The sequence below is a fragment of the Amphiura filiformis genome, chromosome 15, assembly GCF_039555335.1.
Source record: "Amphiura filiformis chromosome 15, Afil_fr2py, whole genome shotgun sequence".
Classification (NCBI taxonomy): Eukaryota; Metazoa; Echinodermata; class Ophiuroidea; order Amphilepidida; family Amphiuridae; genus Amphiura; species Amphiura filiformis.
In genome coordinates, this window is record NC_092642.1 from 19656624 (window position 1) to 19676079 (window position 19456).

General features: G+C 37.7%; 2 protein-coding genes across 2 annotated transcripts in view; both read left to right on the forward strand.

Moving 5' to 3' along the window:
* LOC140170768 (cadherin-23-like) overlaps nucleotides 1-9353 on the forward strand; it is a 23026-nt gene extending 13673 nt beyond the window's left edge. The window contains exons 10-14 of the mRNA XM_072193994.1: nucleotides 745-1061; nucleotides 2093-2206; nucleotides 2828-3020; nucleotides 5067-5281; nucleotides 9204-9353. Of these exons, the coding sequence (XP_072050095.1) occupies nucleotides 745-1061; nucleotides 2093-2206; nucleotides 2828-3020; nucleotides 5067-5281; nucleotides 9204-9353 (989 nt within the window). The remainder of the gene's footprint in view (nucleotides 1-744; nucleotides 1062-2092; nucleotides 2207-2827; nucleotides 3021-5066; nucleotides 5282-9203) is intronic.
* Nucleotides 9279-19096, forward strand: LOC140170769 (cadherin-23-like). Its single transcript, XM_072193995.1, has 9 exons — nucleotides 9279-9391; nucleotides 9933-10046; nucleotides 12343-12472; nucleotides 13572-13844; nucleotides 14316-14453; nucleotides 16210-16358; nucleotides 17159-17247; nucleotides 17990-18103; nucleotides 18964-19096. Exons 1-9 carry the CDS (start codon nucleotides 9359-9361, stop codon nucleotides 19094-19096), a joined length of 1173 nt encoding a protein of 390 aa, XP_072050096.1. The 5' UTR covers nucleotides 9279-9358.
* Nucleotides 19097-19456: the final 360 nt, after the last annotated feature.

The window sequence follows — 19456 nt, forward strand, 5'->3', positions numbered from 1 at the left end:
GATGTCATTGCCCGACAGTATACGCACAAATTATGGCAATTTCCATTGTTCTTTGCCCTGCAGTGTGCGTACACATCGTAGTTTGCTCAGGGCATGTGCATTTTAAATTGACCAGCACATTTCATATAGTACAAGAAAGCATTGAACAGTGGAGCGGTTCATTCAAGCATATCGATAGACCAGTCCCTCATCTTTGTTGCTAAACAATGATGTCAAGTGGTCTATAGAGTCTGGGTCCGGGGGAATTTCCCCAACCCCAGTTAGGACAAAAGATCACAGAATATACTTAGATATGGGTTCCTATTTTTGGTAAAGTTACCCCTAGAAATGTGTAAGGGTTTTGACAGATCAAGATTTGTGTGTTGCTCATGATGGGTAAACTAGTGTACCTCCAGATGATTTCACTAAACAAGTTCTACACTACTGGCACTGAACAAAAACGATTCATGCGGTAGATAAAGGAGACTATAGAAATTAGAAAGAGAAGAGGCACCACTATGAATAGAGACAACGGACAGTCTATGACTGGGATCAAGAAAATCCCCAGATGGAAAATCAACTGGCAACACCAAGACCTGTGCTGGAGATACATCTAGCATCAGTTGCCAATAGGAATTACTCATCATCAAGTGTTGACAAAGGCAACATTGTTGCTGAAACGTACACAAAGTAAGTACAATTTCCGGATCAGATACAACAAACTTTGGTAACCAAATTTCTTTACTATACCGGCATTATTTGTAGGTGTTCTGACAGTAGAAGGAGTGTTCAACCGAGAAGAGCATGCTGTCCTGGAGGTGGTAATAAGAGCTACTGACCTGGGCACTCCACCAAACGATGCAGACATCTTGGTCACTCTCAACATAGTAGATGTCAATGATAATCCACCTGTCTTCAATACAACAATACCGGTACCGATCCCCATCAATGAAGATCTTCCAGTTGGAACTAAGGTTTTGAGAGTCACAGCAACAGATTTGGACATTGATCATGGTGAGATCATGTATGCTATTACAGCTGGAAACACAGAACAAAAGTTTGAAATTCTTGATAACAAAACTGTAAGTATTATAATGATAAGTCTGTTAATAAAATAGATATTGGAATTATAATGTGTGCTGTTGTGAAGCTATAATACGAAGTGGGAAGTCAGGTCCAAATTTAGAATGCAGGAAGAAAACTAGAGTATCCAGAAAAAACCTGGTGGGAGGACAGTTATTGATCGGCAACCATGGACGAAAGAGCAACAGACCGCATACAACCAGTCAAAGTCCCTGTGCATTGTATGCTGTGAGTTCTCGCATATTCATGAGGGCCGATTATTCAATCGTGCCGTGTGTGCCTTCGCGTATATGCAATAGAGCGTTGCATGCTTCCGCCATTATGAGGTAGACCGTAACAATACACGGTAAGTGCGGAACAGTCTCGCCTGTCGCATTTCATGGACAATAGGCCTTCATTATCGGGTGATGCTTATCGAGACTTTGACTGATTGTACGCAGTCTGTTACTCTTTTGTCCATGTTGGCAACCATGATCATTTAGCATTGCAGGGAATTGAACTTGTGTCACACTGATGATTGATAGGGCCTAGGGCACAGGAATGAAAGATGGATGCTTCAATCACTATTCCAACCATATAAAAAGAGGAAATAAAGAAATGATCCAAGAGAGAAAGAATGAAGGCAAAAATGAAAGGGGAATAGAAGTAAGCATGCACTGACAGTCATGCCTGTTGCCCCCACTTGCCCCCTGTTGGCTATTGTTGATATTCTGAAGTTCATATACCGTAAATGTTGGCCTAATGGCGCTATGGGCACCCTTGACATAAGTGGAATTTTAGGCACAACCTAAAAGTGCCCTCCTGTAAAAATTTCCACCAGCAAATAAGGGCACAGAACCTTAATTCTTGTTGGGATTTCAGGGGAGCTCTCTATTTGCACATGAAATTTACCCCAAGGCAAAGGAGCCCAGGTGCGCTATTAGGCGAATGTTTACGGTATGTATTATAATTTGTTTTTATATGTTGATTGCTATATTGTACTAATATCCAATTTTTGCAATATTAATAATGATTTTTGTTGAATATTTAGGGAGTTATTACAACCAAGAACCTACTTGACCGAGAAACAACTGAGGTCTACATATTGACTATTACTGCAAGTGATAAGAATTCTGATGAACAGCCACTGACAGATGTCCTAGAGGTAAATTTAGAATAATATAAACCAGAAAACACCAAACGTATTACAGAAAATGTTGGGTTATATTAAAGGAGGATTTCGTGATCCTAGCATCCTCTTTTTATGACATTTTTCAGTACATATCCACGAAAAAAGCATATTCCCAAAATTTCAGTCGATTCCGATTTTGCGTTTATGAGTTATGCATGATTATGTGTATTACACTGCTCCATAGACAATGTGTTGTAATTTCGTTCTGGTGCACCAGAACGAAATTCAAATTTCACGATATCTTTGCAAAACGAATTAATCTGCAAGAAATATTTTGTACATAAACATTATGTAGCCAGAGGTTTCCAGTAATATAAAAATCTCAACTTTTTTTGAGAAAAGTGGGGGGATGAGGCTGTGGATCACGAAATGCCCCTTTAAGGGTATATAAAGGGTATAAAATAATAATAACATTCGAAAACATTTTTGAAAACTGTTTGTAATAAAATTTTGACAACATTTTAAAAATGTTGTAATGTATTTTCATATAAAACGTAGAAAGTGTGCCATCCTTGCGGTCAACAAAATATATATGACCCTTTTAACGGCTATGTTTATATCATGTTGTTCGCTTTTCTATTTATTAATATCCAGGTAACAATTGATATCAAAGATGTCAACGATTTAGCTCCTGTCATAACATCACCAGAATTTAACACCGGAGTTGAAGTGGTTGAAACCGTGGAAATAGGTACCACCATCTTATTTGTAGCTGCTGAAGATGGCGACAAGGATTTAACGCCTAATTCTGAAATCAATTTTTATGTTGGTGGAGGCAATGGAACAGGTTGGTATTTTTGTTCTTTTGCTATCATCTATCCAAATTAACAGGTCTGGGATTGTCACAAATATAATAACAGTAATGCGCACCACAAATACATTACTCTATATGTTACTGTGTGAAATGGTAGTACAGCTTCTCCCAGCAAACACAATGTTTTACAGAAAAAGATTAAATGCCGGGTTATATAAAGGGTATTAAAACATTTAAATAACATTCATAAAACTTTTTTTTAAACATGATGCAAACCATTCAAACAGAATGTTATTTAACTGTTGACAAAATTGTTTGCAAAATTGTTTGCCCAAAATTGTTTGCCCAAAATATTTTACAATAATGTTTTAAAAACGTATTCATGATCTTTATATAACCAGACATTTAAATATTATTAAAACATTTTGAATAAACGTAAATAAATAACATTATTTTTGTGTTTGCTGGACTGCTATGTTAATTTATTTAGTGGTGTGGACTCTAACCTACACTTTCTTAAAGTTCAACTTCAAATACCATCTTTTTCAGATCAAAACATATCCAAAAGAAGCAAAAAATGCCATCCATGTCTGGAATGTCATTTTGGTCCATTTCCATGTGACATAACTATTGTGCTAATCATGTGCAATAAAATCATTCATTCATTCATCTTTATTTTATTATAAAATAAAACAGCAAAACAACAAACACAACACTGTAAAGTATTAATTAGTCAAAAAGTGGTCTAATTGGACTAATTTATAATTAATAATTCAAGATATTTTTTAAATTCAAGAAATGCTGCTGAAATTGTGTATTTTGTAATGACGAAAGAACATTAATAACATTTCACATCAATTTGCATCATTTTACAATATTTTCCTGACTTAAAATAGTCAATTTGTACAAAATATCAAATTACATGACTAATCATTGACTTAAGACTCCGTGATTTAATTAGTCATTTACGTGAATTACTAATTAAATTACCATGTGAATGACTAATTGTTGACTAATCATTAATCAAATTACTAATTGAATGACTGATTATTGATTAATTCGAATCACATATTAATCTTTTTATCAATAATTAGTCATTCAATTAGTAATAGAGGCCGTCGACGCGTGACGTCATATGCCGCCATCTTGTGGGTACACGCTGTGATGGTCGTACGATCTCCATGCGTGAGCAGCAAAATCACTGCGTTGAGGCGCGATAACAGCTGCGTGGTAAGCTGCGCCCTGCGCGTAGTGTCCGACGCATGAACACACAGATCATTTGTACCCACAAGATGGCGAAACACACAGATCATTTGTACCCACAAGATGGCGAAAGGCTGACGGCCTCTATTTAATTTAGTAATTCACGTTAATGACTGTCAAAAGTCTGTGATTAGTCATGCAATTTGATATTTTGTAAAAATTGACTATTTTAAGTCGGGAAAATATTGTAAAAATTGATGTGAATTGTTATTAATATTCTTTTGGCATTACAAATACACAATTTCAGCAGCATTTCTAGAATTAAAAAAAAATCTTGCATGATTAATTATAAATTAGTCCAATTAGACCACTTTGTTGACTAATTAATACTTTACAGTGAATGACATGGTGCAAATGCACTTATCTATTCAATATGCCAAACTTAATAGCATTGGCATATATTTTTTTACTGTGGGGGGTGGAAAATATTTCTTGAAGTAAAGTGAATCCAGCACCTTTTGGTGACAGAATAAGTTTGTGGTACAAATATGTGTGAAAAATTTTGCCATATTGAAGCTAAACTGGTGAAGTATGGTGCAAAAGTGGAACAAATTAGCATGGAGAACACACAAATTTGCACTTTTTTGGCTGAAATGACCAAGTTCATTTGGTCAGAAACCCACATCAACATGGGGGATGATTTTTAGACCATCCACCTTATCAAAATATTGGGAGGGGGTTATCCCGTCCCCGGGACTTATGCCTATGCTTAATGACACTTGTGATTCATTGTTGGAGGTTTGTTACAAATACGGTCAAAATGTAATCAAAGATTCATTCTTGTTGTTGGTCTTGTGATTTATTTATTTAATCCAGGGCTATTTGGTATCGATGAAGTAACTGGAGAGATCACCACTCTTATACCCCTCAACACACTGTCTGGTTCATATGAATTGGTAGTGGTTGTACGTGACAAGGGGGTGCCACCCCTAGAAAGCAACAGGATACTTGCTGTAGAAGTTTTAGATGTCAATGATGATGATCCAGTTATTCTGTTTCCAAAAGAGGATGAGGTTGTTTATCTCACAGAGGTAAGAAGATACTACGTTGGTGTAGGTTTTTTTTTAACATTCTTGGCAAAAGGTTAGAAAAGGGCCGGTTGGCAGAAAACTTGTAAATATTGGGTTATAATTGGTATATAAAGGATATAAAATGTTTTCATAACATTCAAAAACAGTTTTTGATAATGTGTTGCCAAATATTCTGGCATAATGTTATTTAAAGGGGCATTTCGTGATCCACAGCCTCATCCCCCCACTTTTCTCAAAAAAAGTTGAGATTTTTATATCACTGGAAACCTCTGGCTACATAATATTTATGTGCAAAATATTTCTTGCAGATTAATTCGTTTTGCAAAGATATCGTGAAATTACAACGCATTGTCTATGGAGCAGTGTAATACACATAATCATGCATAACTCAAAACGCAAAAAATCGGAATCAACTGAAATTTTGGGAATAGGCTTTTTCGTGGATATGTACTGAAAATGTCATAAAAAGAGGATGCTAGGATCACAAAATACTCCTTTAAATGTCACTGTTGGTAACCCATGCTTTAGAAAGGGTGGGTTTGAAGGGTCCACAAATAAAAAATGCTTAAAAGGGTGGGTTTGAAAAATGTCTGGTTAAAATGCTTGTCCAAATATAAAGCATGGTGCCGTGGTCACTAATAAAAAGGGTGGGTTTAGAAATCAACAATTGCAATTTTAAAGCTTACTGTAATTTCCAATTAAATGAAACACACACAAAATATTGAAATCCCATTCTGTTTGGCCATCTAAAACTTATGTAATTCTCTTTGGATGCAAATCTGCACCTCCTGGACCACCATAACCACTTATCTATGATCAGTAACCACGCTTAGAAAAGGTGGGTTTCGGAGTTTTGGTATAAAGGGTATAAAATAAAAAGGGTGGGTTTGAAATAAAAAGGGTGGGTTTGTATCACCACTGCCAACTATGAATGTTAAACATTTAGACAACATTTAAAAAATGTTTTTGAAGTGTAATTTCAGACAAAATATTTTGAAAGGTTTTCATAACCTTTATATAACCCGACATTTTCACCAAAACCCAAAATATAACCTGTTTGAAATGTTTTAAACAGGTACAGGTTATGTTTCATAGCTCTTGTTATGTATTCACTTACCCCCCCCCCCCCTCTTCCTGGCTCCTGGAAACAATGTTGGAGCAGACATTGAGCGCAACAACTTTTTACTAGTTTTCAGCATTCAACATTGAATATGGGGAGCATGGATGCATGAACATAAACAAACTGTCCCAAGCTTTTCGAGTAGGATTGTGGGTCCCATCCCATATGAAATGTGAAATGATGCAGGTTTGGCAGGGATTTTAAATCGCATTCCATCACTCATGTTACACGTAGAAAAAAGATTTTTAAGCAGCTTAATCCACCCAATTGGGTAGTCACAACACCAGTTTATTGGTGCATATGGGACTCAGCAATGGTCTAATCACTATCACTTGGCTCATTGGATTTGTCTATAGCGGTTGTGCATATGACATATCATACCGTAAATATGGCCGACGCAACAGTTTGTCTCACACACATAACAAATGCATTACGATCAAATAGGTTGATGACAACATTTGATTGAATGGACTGCACTGCGCCATGATTACGGTGAAGGACACCGGTTCAAATCCTTCGTTTGGAGCCAATCGATAAAAGCATACAGGGCCTCTATACGATGGCAAAGTGACGTCATAATCAGATTATTAAACTACCATAGCAATAGATGAATACAATTTTTGAATAGATCGCCCTGCACTACAAGCATATTGCACGAATCACCTGTGTATGTCAGCAAACATAGATTGAATACTGCTCTTTTCAAAGAATCTTACAGGTGTGAGTGATCAGCCTTTCTTTGACATCTATGGTTCAATGCATCGGTACAGCGTGAACGCTGTAGTGCAGGGCGAAATAGTCAAAATTGTATTCATCTATTGCTAGGGTAGTTAACCTCTCTTCAGTCTCTTGTCTGCTCACAAATTTCTTGGCTCCTCTTACCATGCTTACTTCTAAGAGCAAAAAAGTCCACTTTTCCTAGAAAAAAATATGGCAATTAGTGGGTTTTTAGCGGGTTCGCCGTCGGACAAGTTTAGAACTGTCAAGCTTTCGTCAGGAGTAGCTCTGACTTCATCAGGACAAAGTACCTAAGATTGAGACATGTAGACCGCCCCTTGTCTACTGATAACTCTGAAAAGAGTCGTTCACTGAAGACTGCCCCTTGTCAACAGAGAACAAGCAGATCTCGCCTATCTGCTAATATAAAGGTTTAGGTGGCTCTGAAAAGAGCTGTTTGCTGAAGACTGCCCCTTGTCTACAGAAACAAGCAGATCTCGCCTATCTGCTGATTTTGTAAGTTTTGGTGGCTCTGAAAAGAGCCGTTTGCTGAAGACTGCCCCTTGTCAACAGAAACAAGCAGATCTCGCCTATCTGCTGATTTTGTAAGTTTTGGTGGCTCTGAAAAGAGCTGTTTGCTGAAGACTGCCCCTTGTCAGCTTTCTGTGTGATAAAAAACTATCAATGATATTAAGGAAGAGGGTCTTCAATCAATGTGTGCTGCCTACAATGACATACGGCTGCGACAAATAAATACCTAGAACCAAAACTGATAACAGCACAGCGAGCAATGGAAAGAAGAATGCTGAATATCACAATACGGGACAAAATTAGGAACTCAGATATAAGAAATAAAACCAAAGTCAAGGACATTCTGGAGAAAATAAAAGAGGCAAAATGGAGATGGGCAGGTCATCTAGCAAGATCAAATGATAACAGGTGGACAAAACGACTAACAGAGTGGCAACCTAGAACAGGCAGAAGGCGAAGGGGAAGACAAAAACGCAGATGGCGGGACGACATTACATCATACATTGGCACAACCTGGGCTAGGATAGCGCAAGACAGAGAAACATGGAAGCTTCATGAGGAGGGCTACAGCCGACATGGGCTGACGTAGCCAGCAAGGCAAGGCAAGGCAAGGCCCCTTGTCAACAGAAACAAGCAGACCTCGCCTATCTGCTGATTTTGTAAGTTTTGGTGGCTCTGAAAAGAGCCGTTTGCTGAAGACTTGTTCTCTGTTGACAAGGGGCAGTCTTCAGTGAACGACTCTTTTCAGAGTCATCAGTAGACAAGGGGCGGTCTACATGTCTCAATCTTAGGTACTTTGTCCTGAAGAAGTCAGAGCTACTCCTGACGAAAGCTTGACAGTTCTAAACTTGTCCGACGGCGAACCCGCTAAAAACCCACTAATTGTTATGAATTCCCGTCGTAAAAGCCTATCCCACAAAAAAATATGGCTTCCACAAAATCCACCAATTCCTCTCTCAAGTGTAACCCAGGGGGAGCCACTCATGTATAAAAGTTATAAGCATTCACGTAAATTGACTTTCAAAAAATGACCCTAAGCTAGGATGTCGAACATGTGTCAAATTAAACCTAAATGAGGATTTTAGTTTGCAGTTTGCAGTTTGCACAGATCCTCACTTTGCTTGTCAAAACCTAGTGCCGTACTATTACGCTGACTTTCGTATTCGGCGAGGAGGACGATTTCGACCTCCTGGTTTGTTTACAAACAGAGAGGTAGACCGTTCCGCTTGTCCAAACACTCAAGTATCAGAAGGATGGTCCACAATAGCGTGATTCACGTAACATGAATAGGGATTAAAAAGCTGTCATGTAGAACCATGTGCTTCTATTGTCCAAGTTGCCATCAAGATTTCATATGGAAACAGTTCAGACCCAGTACACGATCATGTCAGAAATTAATATTTTGTTCTGGGTCTGATTATTCGGACTAGTCAAAACCATGCTATATCTGTGTTTTCTTTCATGCGGATGCTATTTAGTAAGCATTGCTTACACAGTCCCTTATTTGATTTGATAGTAATTATAACATAATTTATTTTTGATATTTGATTCTAGGACTATGTTGGATATGTATTGACCATTGATGCAGTGGACAATGACAAAGGAGATAACGGTCGCATCACCTATGAATTCTTAATCATACCAGAAACCCCAGAAGATTATAAGAATTTCAGTCTAAATAATGAGACGGAGAACTTACAATAACTAAAATGACTGACAGAGAAAAACAAGAATCTTACAGGGTGAGTAGTAAATCAAAGCAGATCAGTACATGTATTATCAACTCTCTCCAAGCGTGTGTCAACTGCAGACGACAAGTTTCATTTTTTTTGTAATTCAAAAACATCAGAAATGTAAATTTTCATGACCATATTTGGAATCAGCATGAAAAATGAATTTAAAAGGGTACAAACAAGCTTAGCATTGGTTCAGTACTTGGACTTCCTATGGCTAGCATGTAGAGCATTAATAATTTTTTCATGACAATCTGGGCATAGAATTAGAAACATAGCGTATTGATTTCAGTGCACAAATTTTTTCGGTCACTGTAACAAAAGATTTCTTGAGAATTTTTTTATATATTTTTGAAATTTTTTTGTAACTTCAACCATTATTTTTAGTATATAAATTTTAAGTTATCTTTTCCGAGAACCTTAACAGTGGTTTGATGCTAAAAACTGAAAATATTATTATTATACAGAACAGCCTTATATTAATATTTGATCTTCGATTGTCTGAGTTAGTATGTATAATTGTTCTAAAATGGCATGTTTGTTTTTCCAGCTGTTCATTCAAGCTGCCAATCGTTTCTCAGATCAAGAGAGAACCTCAGCCCCTGTGTCTTTCACAGTCACTGTCAATGATACCAATGATAACAGTCCTGTCTTCAGGGAACCGGTAAGTACTAGTAACTACAATAGTACTGTCATCTTTTTTTTGTCCACTGCATATAAGTGTACAAACATTCATTTCCCAGGTGAAGAGAGAACCTCAACCACTGGGTCTTTCACACTGACTGATAACCCTAACCGTACCCATGGTTGATTTGTTTGCTATCGGAAGTTAAAGAACAAACAAAAAAGGAGAGGAGATGAACAAAGAAGTCACCTGCCATCCGAGAGATTCAAACCTCCGCATGCCACGCACAAGATCACCGGCCTGTATCCACAGATGTTTCGCTGACCCGGTTAGGCTGATTGTGTCATCGCATCATGTGATATCCATGCATGCACATCATAGTGAGCTTTAGTGAGATGAGATTCAGTTCAGTTAGGGTATATCATTCCTGTCTTAATGACAAATTTAATGAGATGAGAACTACAAGTGACACCATTCCGTGCATCAGGTGTTCAAACGCAATTATCTCTGAATTTGGAGTGAATCAGACAAGCAAACTTATGATAGTCATAAAATGTAACTATTTTTGAAGACAAAATGTACAGGATGTTAAGAAATTAAAGAATGTTTAAGCCTGCCAAAACCCATCTCAAATTATGCACTCCTGACCACCTTGTCCATTTTAGATATGCTACATCATGGCTTCCATGCACACACAGTATATTGCTCAATGTAGTAAAGATACTCGTTGAGTTGGAGCAAATTTCTCAAAATTGGTAGTGAATAATTTTACCAAACTTATATCATGATGAAATATAATCATTTTTGAAGATAAAATGTGCTGACATTAAAAGATTGAACAATGTTTAAGACTGCCGCTATTCATTTGAAAAAGGCACTTATTGTTCAGCTCCTCTATGGAGATATTTTCCATGGCAGCCATCTATGATCATACTTGAGGTTCCACCAAACAAAATCGTTTAAATTTTCAGGATGATCTTATTTCATGTGGTTATAAGCAAATATAATGTTCCAGATAACGCTAGTTAATAAATACATTAAGAAAAAGCACCTTAAAATTGGACTTTCTGTTAGTATTCCATTTTGGACTTAAACTTTTTAACATGTTCTAGCAGCCCTATATAAAACTGTGACACTCGAAAGGCCATATCTCTGGAATGAAACGTCCGATTAAATTATTTAAAGGCCAAAATGTTTCTTTCATCAATTCCCAGCCAATAAGTAAAGTCTGAATCAATTCAAAAGTACTTCAATTTTGAGTGGACATGCCTACCTATAGCCAGGTACTGCAATCATTAATGGTTGATTAAAATAATTTGTTGAAAAATTCTCCAAAAATTACAAGTTTGTATCCAATAGCATACTTGCCAACTGTCCAGTTTTACCCTGGATTGTCCCGTTTTCTGTGTCCTAAAACACTGAAAAACTGGATTGTCCATTTTCAGAAAAATTAAAAAAATATGCTAGAATCATTCATGGATGACCTACAAAAAGTTTGTGTTTTAATATGCAAAGTGATAATTTGTGTTCATATCATACTCTCGGCCCCTGGCCGTGACAAATGAGAGCGTCGCTTCGTATAAGATGGTCCCTGTTTTTGATTTTCCAATGTTAGCAAGTATGCAATAGGGGCAGATTTGTATTCACTCCAAATGGGGCATATTTATATTCACTATTTGTGTTCACTTTATAATCCATTAAAGATCTAAAATGCATTGGTTTTGTATTTATTTGTATATCGTAATTGATTCTGAAGTGTTCATAAGTTACGACAACAACCTTGTCAACAACAGCCCTAGAAAAAGTAGACAAGTCACATCCAGTTACTTTGCTCCTTTTTACCAACAAATGATCTTTTCTATATAAATATTTTCATAAATTGCCAAATATTAATGCTGTGTGACTGGATTACAGTCTCATCCCTAAATTCGCTTATCAAAACTGAGATTTTAGCTGTTATGAGCAAAATAAAGTGATAGCCTCATCCCTATGGTGGTTATACCCAGGGACAGGTGATTTGCGTGAAAAAGATAGCAAATTGCACGGAGATTGCGCAGAAACTTTTTTCAGTGCAAATCATGTATCCCTGCCCAAAATAGCCAATTGCGTGGAAAAAAAGTTCTGCGCAAATCACTTGTCCCTGGATACCACTAATTCTGTGGGCCGCTGTGAAACATGTTTTTTTCTTGTGATACCAAAATCGCTAGCGCAATTTAATTCAAGAGAATCATATTATTGGTACAGGCCTCATTGTGAGATACAAAACATGATATGAAAAAGATTTGCCCACCATCCCACACCTGCTAACTAGTCTTCTACATGGGATTTATTACAGAGTGAAACTCCAGTACCTCTTGTACTTGATGTAGGAGAGGGACTGTTCCCTGGTACAGAGGTTGGGTTTGTCAATGTAGCAAAGGATGCTGATGGACCTGGAAATGATATCATCTATTATTTTATTGTTGGTAAGTCTATCTGTTTGTACGTGTGCATCACTTCTGATTACTTGCACTGTTAAGGGACGCACCATTAGACTTCAAGGCTGGGGATAGGAAGTTTTTGAAAAAAATTTCACCCACTACTTGACATAGGCGTAGATCCCGGGGGGATGGGGGGGATTTATCCCCCCAATATTTTGCCAGGGGGGGAAGATCCATACAATCATCCCCCCAATGTTGACACCTGTATATGGGTTTCCAATCAAATTAACCCCATATTTGGCCATTTCAACCTAAAAGTGCTAAATTTTTCAAGCTCCTTGAATTTATTCAACTTTTGTACAATATTTCACCAGTTTAGCTTTAATATTGCAAAATTTTTCGAAGCGCATACAAGCATTTGTACCATAACCTTATTTTGTCGCCAAAAGGTGCTGACTTCAAGAAATTTTTCTAACCCCATCCCCCCAATGGCGAAAAAGAAATCTACGCCACTGCTACTTGAGCAAAAAAAAAAAAAAAAAACTTTCCCCAAAACACTAAAAAAAACTTTCCCAACCTAATTCACAGTGTATAATTAAAATAAAAAACTTCGGCGGCAAAAAAAAAATTTGACCTGACCCCAACTTCCTCCCCCCTAACAGCCTACACACTGATGAGGACCTTGTGTTACCCCCGGGGCACATTCTATCAAAAGTGGCAGGGATGTGCCTTGGCCATGTTAAAAGTAGGAGCCTTTCAACCTCAGGTAAAATGTACATTTACAAAAATATGGGGTCATTCAGTACCTGACAAAAAATGGAGTGGAGTCATTTGTATGAAAAAAGGGTCACCGGGGCAACAAACTGACAAATGGGGGTCATTGACGGTGTACAAGATTTCCAAAAAGGGTCGGGCCTACATGTACTTATGAAGTTGTGGATATTATATACATAGTGTTGTTACCATATTTGAGGCAACTGGATGCTGTATAAGTAATGCAGACTCGCTGGTATATCTTTTGATATATTCCTAATATGCCATGTCCATAATGGTACGATAATATTCTTCAGCACACCATCTATCCATGACTTGCAAGTGGGTCCCTTGATAATCACCAATGCCATTTTATGATTCTTCCCTACAGCTGGTAATGAAGGCGATTGGTTCTTTTTAAACAAATTCACTGGACTCTTAACCTTACAAAAAATCCTAAACCGAGAGGAAAAAGCTACCTACACCTTGATAATCAAAGCTTCCAGCAATGAGACTTATCTACCTGATTTCATCAATGAAGCGTTACCAAGTGTTTTAGATCCAGGCACTGACCCCACTTTGAAGGAGGTTGTGGTAGAAATCAACGATGTAAATGATAATCCTCCAGAGTTTGAAGACGGACCAAATGGGCTGTTTACTGCAGGTAAGCCCGGATAATACGCACTTATTCAAGGAGAGAATCTGAGGAATATCTGTTATTGCAGACTAGGGGTTCTCAATTATAATTGCACAGGGGTCACAGAGGGTCGCTCATTTTATGGATCTATGTTTGAGGGCCACATACACTTTGGTTTGCTACATTTACTGTACATTTCAGAGCTGCTCAAGGGCCAACCACACTGGTCAGCGGGGGCCTTCTATTGAGAGCCCCTGTTGTAAAATACTGTATAAGTGGTAATTTTCACGTACAGTTATTTGCGCGATTTGCAGTGAGAGACATATATTCAAGAATTGATATACATCCAACACCATCGGATTTCATCAGACATTTATAATATTTTAAACTACTGGATGAAGAATCTTTACCAAGATACATGCTCATCTATTCTAGTACTTGCATTTCACCATGATGACACAATTTCCCATTTGTGATTTTAACCTTTGACCTTTGCAGGTGTGCTTGACTCCTTTGATGTTCAACAGCCTGTAGTGCGATTGACAGTAAGTGATGCAGATACAGACCCAGCCAATAGGAAGATGACATTTAGTATCACAAATCAACAGAACTGTAATCCAGAATGTACTGATTTAGGTAGGTTGATATCTTACCCTTCCCGTCAAGTAGCAGTCAAGTTAGCTCAATCGGTAAGGCGTTCAACTATGGTGCAAGAGGTTGCGGTTCGAACCTTTGCGTGCCTAGTACGCCTCATGGAAAAAATTGAGTTAGCTTGAAATTCCCCTGGACAAGGAACTTACTGCTAATTTGTCTTGTTGTAACCCGTACGAAACTCGGGGAGCTGATCCTTGTTGCAAAGGTTATTTGTGGAATGTCTAGGGTGTGCGCTCTTGAAGCAGCAGAGTCCCTGAATTGTTGTTTAATGGTTTATGGAATGTAGTGGGGCCGTAGTGGTTAGCGACAACCTGTAAAGTGTGCTGAGGCTTGTGGATCAACGTCTAGGCGTTGTGCCTGTGCGTAGCGCACTATAAATCACTGCACTTTTTTTTCCCTGAATCCTTTGCCACATGATGTTTCATCTTATTTCATCAGATGACGCTTCCATTACTTTGTACAGGGTCCCTGAAACATGGGTCAACTGTCAATAAACATAGTTTGCCTGATTTGGGCTATATGATTCATTGAGGTACATTTCGTCACTCGACCCATGTTGAAAGCTGTGTAGTCAGGGCCGTAGCAAGGTTGAAAAATGTGGGGCGGCCATCACAAACGATGGGTGGCCAAAATGCAAATATATGCCCAAATTGAAATAAAAATGTAAAGAAATACATAGCAAATGTCTCAAAAAGTATGGCCGCCCCACTTGCTACGGCCTTGGTTATAGTAGATAGCAAATCATGATCAGTAGAGGAAATTAAAATTGGAGAAATGCATTATGGGAAGTGTAAGATACCTTCTCTGGGAAGGTTGTATTTTCTCAAAGTAACAACTCAAATAAAACTTTCTAAGGGCATAATCAGAGTTTTCCTATTTCATATGGCCCGTCCAAGTCAAAACAAACAAAATAAATCATTTGAAATTTCACTATTTATCAGATCAGAGCTCGGATAAAAAACGTAACAAATGCCATGTCTAATCTCTTTGAGATAAGGCCACCAACATGGTGCCTGATAGTGCTGGCAGATAGTGCCCTATCTTAGAAATTCCAAGGTAATTTTTCAGCTATAACTCAAAATTTGAAAATGATATGCCTCAATATAAGATAGAAAACAGAATATGAGAAATCGGACCACATCTCTTTTATATCCGACAACAGCTATTATTCACCTAAAATGATGCCAATAACACAATTTAAGTTTCAATTTCTTGCCTCTATTCAGAAACAATTGAGCTTCAGCACCATTGGTGCTCTTGTTTAAAAAAATGATCACTAATTTCTTTTGAACAATAGTTCAAATCCACGTTAAAAATGGGTATATGGTAAAGATTTTCCTAATGGTGCACATGGGTTCCTTCCCTTGGCATAAATTTCACGTATAGATAGACAGCGGCATCCTTTGAAAACCCAATTAAGGGTATGTGCCCTTATTTGCTGATGGGATTTTTACAGGTCTTTTAGTTTCTCCCCAAAATTTCAGTTATATCAAGGTAACCATATATGCCATTAGGCAAATCTTTAGAGTATTGGTTTTTACATGAACTCATGTGCTTAGAGAGAGGGGCCTACTCATAAACTTGGACTTTTTAGTTTTCCTCCACCACTAGAAAAAATAAAAAATCTTCTGCAATTTCACTATTTTTGACAAAAATTGCAACTTTTCCCGATTATTTCTCCTTCCAAATAATGTTTATATTCTTATTTGTTTCACTTTTCATCTGTTCAAATAAACAGGGAACTTTGCTGCTTTTGGTATTGATTCAAATGACACAATGATTTACACAATCAGGAAGTTTCAGCCATCTGAGCAAGGATATTATCAGTTGGATGTGCATGTTGTAGACCCAACCAAACCGGAGTTTTCTGATGTTACATTGGTGGATGTAAGTGTGTCATTTTGTTGATTGGTATCATTGATCTGTACTATCACTATGGACCACAATGGCCTCATTCCAATTGCATAGTTCAATAACCTCAATTAAACAATCATAGTGCAAAATTTGACCTCGAGTTGCAGGGTATGAGTTTTAGTACCCAAATTTTCAGAGGTCATTCAATGAATGTACAGATGTATTGGGGTTAAAGAACCATGCCCTGATAGATGAGCATGTTGTAGATCCTAGTGTATGATCAGCTCGTAACAGGCGAGCATTATTCAGTTTTTCTTACTGCGCGAGTCAATAGATTCCCAACCTACATGCGCATAAATTAACAAAAGCGTGCCTCAGTCAAGCAATACGCAAAACACACTTTGTGTAGCTGCTGTGCCCAGCTGTGTGTATGGCCATTCTATATCAATCCACAATGTTATGAGTCCTGCCCATTATGAGCTGATCAAAGAATAGTGTTGACTATTAGAATTATCCAGACATGAAATTAAGCCCTATCACATTGCATTTTGCACCCCACGTTCCTGGGGAGGGGTACTCAAGTTTGGTTTGGGTAGGAGTGTGCCACTTAGAATTTGAAAGTGGACCTATCAATATACCAATTTTTCAAGAAATTTAATAATAATAATAATAATAGCCATCCATATTCTAAATTTGGTCTAGAAAAGGGGGTCATTGATATATCCAGAGAAGATCTTCTCTGATATATCTATCTGATAATTCTATTGTGTTTATCTATTTATTTTATCTGACAATCTATCTGTGACTATTATCACTACATTTTTGTTTTATAGATCTATCTGATCACAGAGAAGCAGCAGGTACGGATTGATTTCGGTGTCCCTACAGATGAGGTGCTTGCCTTTAATGTGGAGTTCAGAGAGTAAGTATCAACAGAGTTAATTTTAATGTGGAGTTCTGTGAGTAAGGATCAGCAGAGTTGCCTTTAACTTGGTAGTTCAGGGTCTAAGTATCAGTTGAGTTGCCTTTAATATGGAGTTCAGAGAGTATCAGCAGTAGAGTTGTCTTTAACCTGGAGTTCAGGGTTTTTAAACTTAAAAGTATCAGTAGTTACGGTATGTTGGAGCTCACATACAAGTGCATAATGTGTTGGCACCACTGGGATTTGAACTCGTAACCTTGTGATGGCTCTACTGGGGTTGAGCATGACTCAAAGCCAGCATATACTGCACCACTGTCCCCTACCCTCCCATGCCCCCTTTTGAAACTGTCCCAATAAATCTTTAATCCATCATTGGAGATACCTGGGGTGGAGATGTAACTTGTTCTGAATATATTCAAGCTACAGGGGTAAGAAGAACCATGGGCTTGAACCTCAGACCTTTGGCTTGTACAGCCAACCCAAGAATGAAGGACAAGCAGCAGCGTAACCAGCTTTTTAGCTGGGGCAAAGCCAAATTTTTGTTTCCATTTGTTAATTTTTCCCATTTGTTAATTTTTTGTCCCATTTTTCATCATTTTAATGACACTTTACTCATTGCCATTTACATTTTCATCACTAAAAATATCTATGGAGGGAGTATTTTGCCCCACCCCCTGGCCCCCTGGCTACGCCACTGCATACAAAAAAATGCCCAAATAATATTCTTATCAATTCATTTCAGATTATATGCATCCATTATTGAAGAGAATCCAGAATATACCAATGTCGCTGTCAACTTGGATGACATACAGGTGTATACAACATTAACAGAGCCAGTAGAAGTAATAGATATATGGTAAGTAATTGTATCCCTACACAGGGGATATAGAGGGTGGGTGGGGAAGTTTTTACCCTCCCTAGGGGGTAGATGATGCCCTGAAGAGATGGGCTATATCATACAAGTGGTATGCCCAATTTCCCCATTTTTATGCATTTTTTTCTTATAATATGATAAAAGTAAAGTAGGTAATGGGGATACGCATACTCAGCAAGAACAAATAAACACAATGGGGAATGATTGCTCGCTACGAGAGGAAACTGAATATATTGAATAAGAAAGAATGACCAGTTTATACCAACCCAAAGTGTTACAATTAAACATGACAACAAATAAATACAAATCCTGACTGGCACACATCCCAACTTGAAAAAAAGCAAGGGAATGTGCCGGCATGGGAATCGAACCCACAACCTTCCGATCTCTAGATGGACGCCTTATCCATTAGGCTACCAGCTCCCACTGATAAATGGTGGTTAAAACTGGGTCAAATGTAAGCAGTCGTCGAGGTATACAATACACACAAACAAATATTACGCAAGTACACAAGTGAAGGAGATCATTACTGATGCTTAATCATTTCCCCAATATTTTACAGTCCTCAAAGTAAACTTTTTAAATCTAGTGATATGTATATACATAACGTGTATGTAGCTGGGAGGAAAAGCTGATGATGATTTACAAATTTTGACATTTTGTATTGAAGATACACATTTTTCCTCAAAATTGGGAAAAAATGTGCACCTTCAATACAAAAGGTCAAAATTCTAGTTATAAATTTAATTACTTGATAACACAAATTCCTGAGGTCCTGATACATTTATGCTAAAGAGGTTCCTCAATGTTTAATGTTATTCCTGTTGTCATTATCCTTTTAGGACTTATATGATAGCCCATGCTGTGGACTTAGATACCAACAGAGTCATAGAGGCATCAGTTGTTGAAGCGGAAGTGACTTACTATTCATATCCACCTGTAGGGGGTTTACTCAGTACAATTGACCATGCCTGAGATATCATAGTGCTGTAAATACGGGTCTCATTTTCAGGCCTCATACATGGTTTAGAATTCCTGGTACAATTCTGGTTTACCCTGCACACCCTAAGTTTTAGTACCTTGCGCACCCTGTGTTCTAGGGTTAGGTTAGGATAAGGGTTATTACTTGTGCGCAGGGTAAACCAGAATTATTCTGAATTCCTTTTGCATGATAGCTGTTAGTATAAAAATGATAAAAAAATGTACCCCAATATTACCTAGCTAATACTCCAATATTACCTAACCTACCTAAATATACCCCAATATTACCTAACACCCCAAGGCAGTGTGCTTGGACCACTTTTGTTCCTCATCTATATAAACGATATGCTTGAC

Bases quoted from the DNA above. Each gene is read 5' to 3' on its own strand.
- LOC140170769 (XM_072193995.1), top strand. From the start codon at position 9,359: ATGACTGACAGAGAAAAACAAGAATCTTACAGG. The intron at 10,047-12,342 runs GTAAGTACTAGT...GATTTATTACAG, and splicing joins GTCCTGTCTTCAGGGAACCG to AGTGAAACTCCAGTACCTCT. The intron at 13,845-14,315 runs GTAAGCCCGGAT...TGACCTTTGCAG, and splicing joins AAATGGGCTGTTTACTGCAG to GTGTGCTTGACTCCTTTGAT.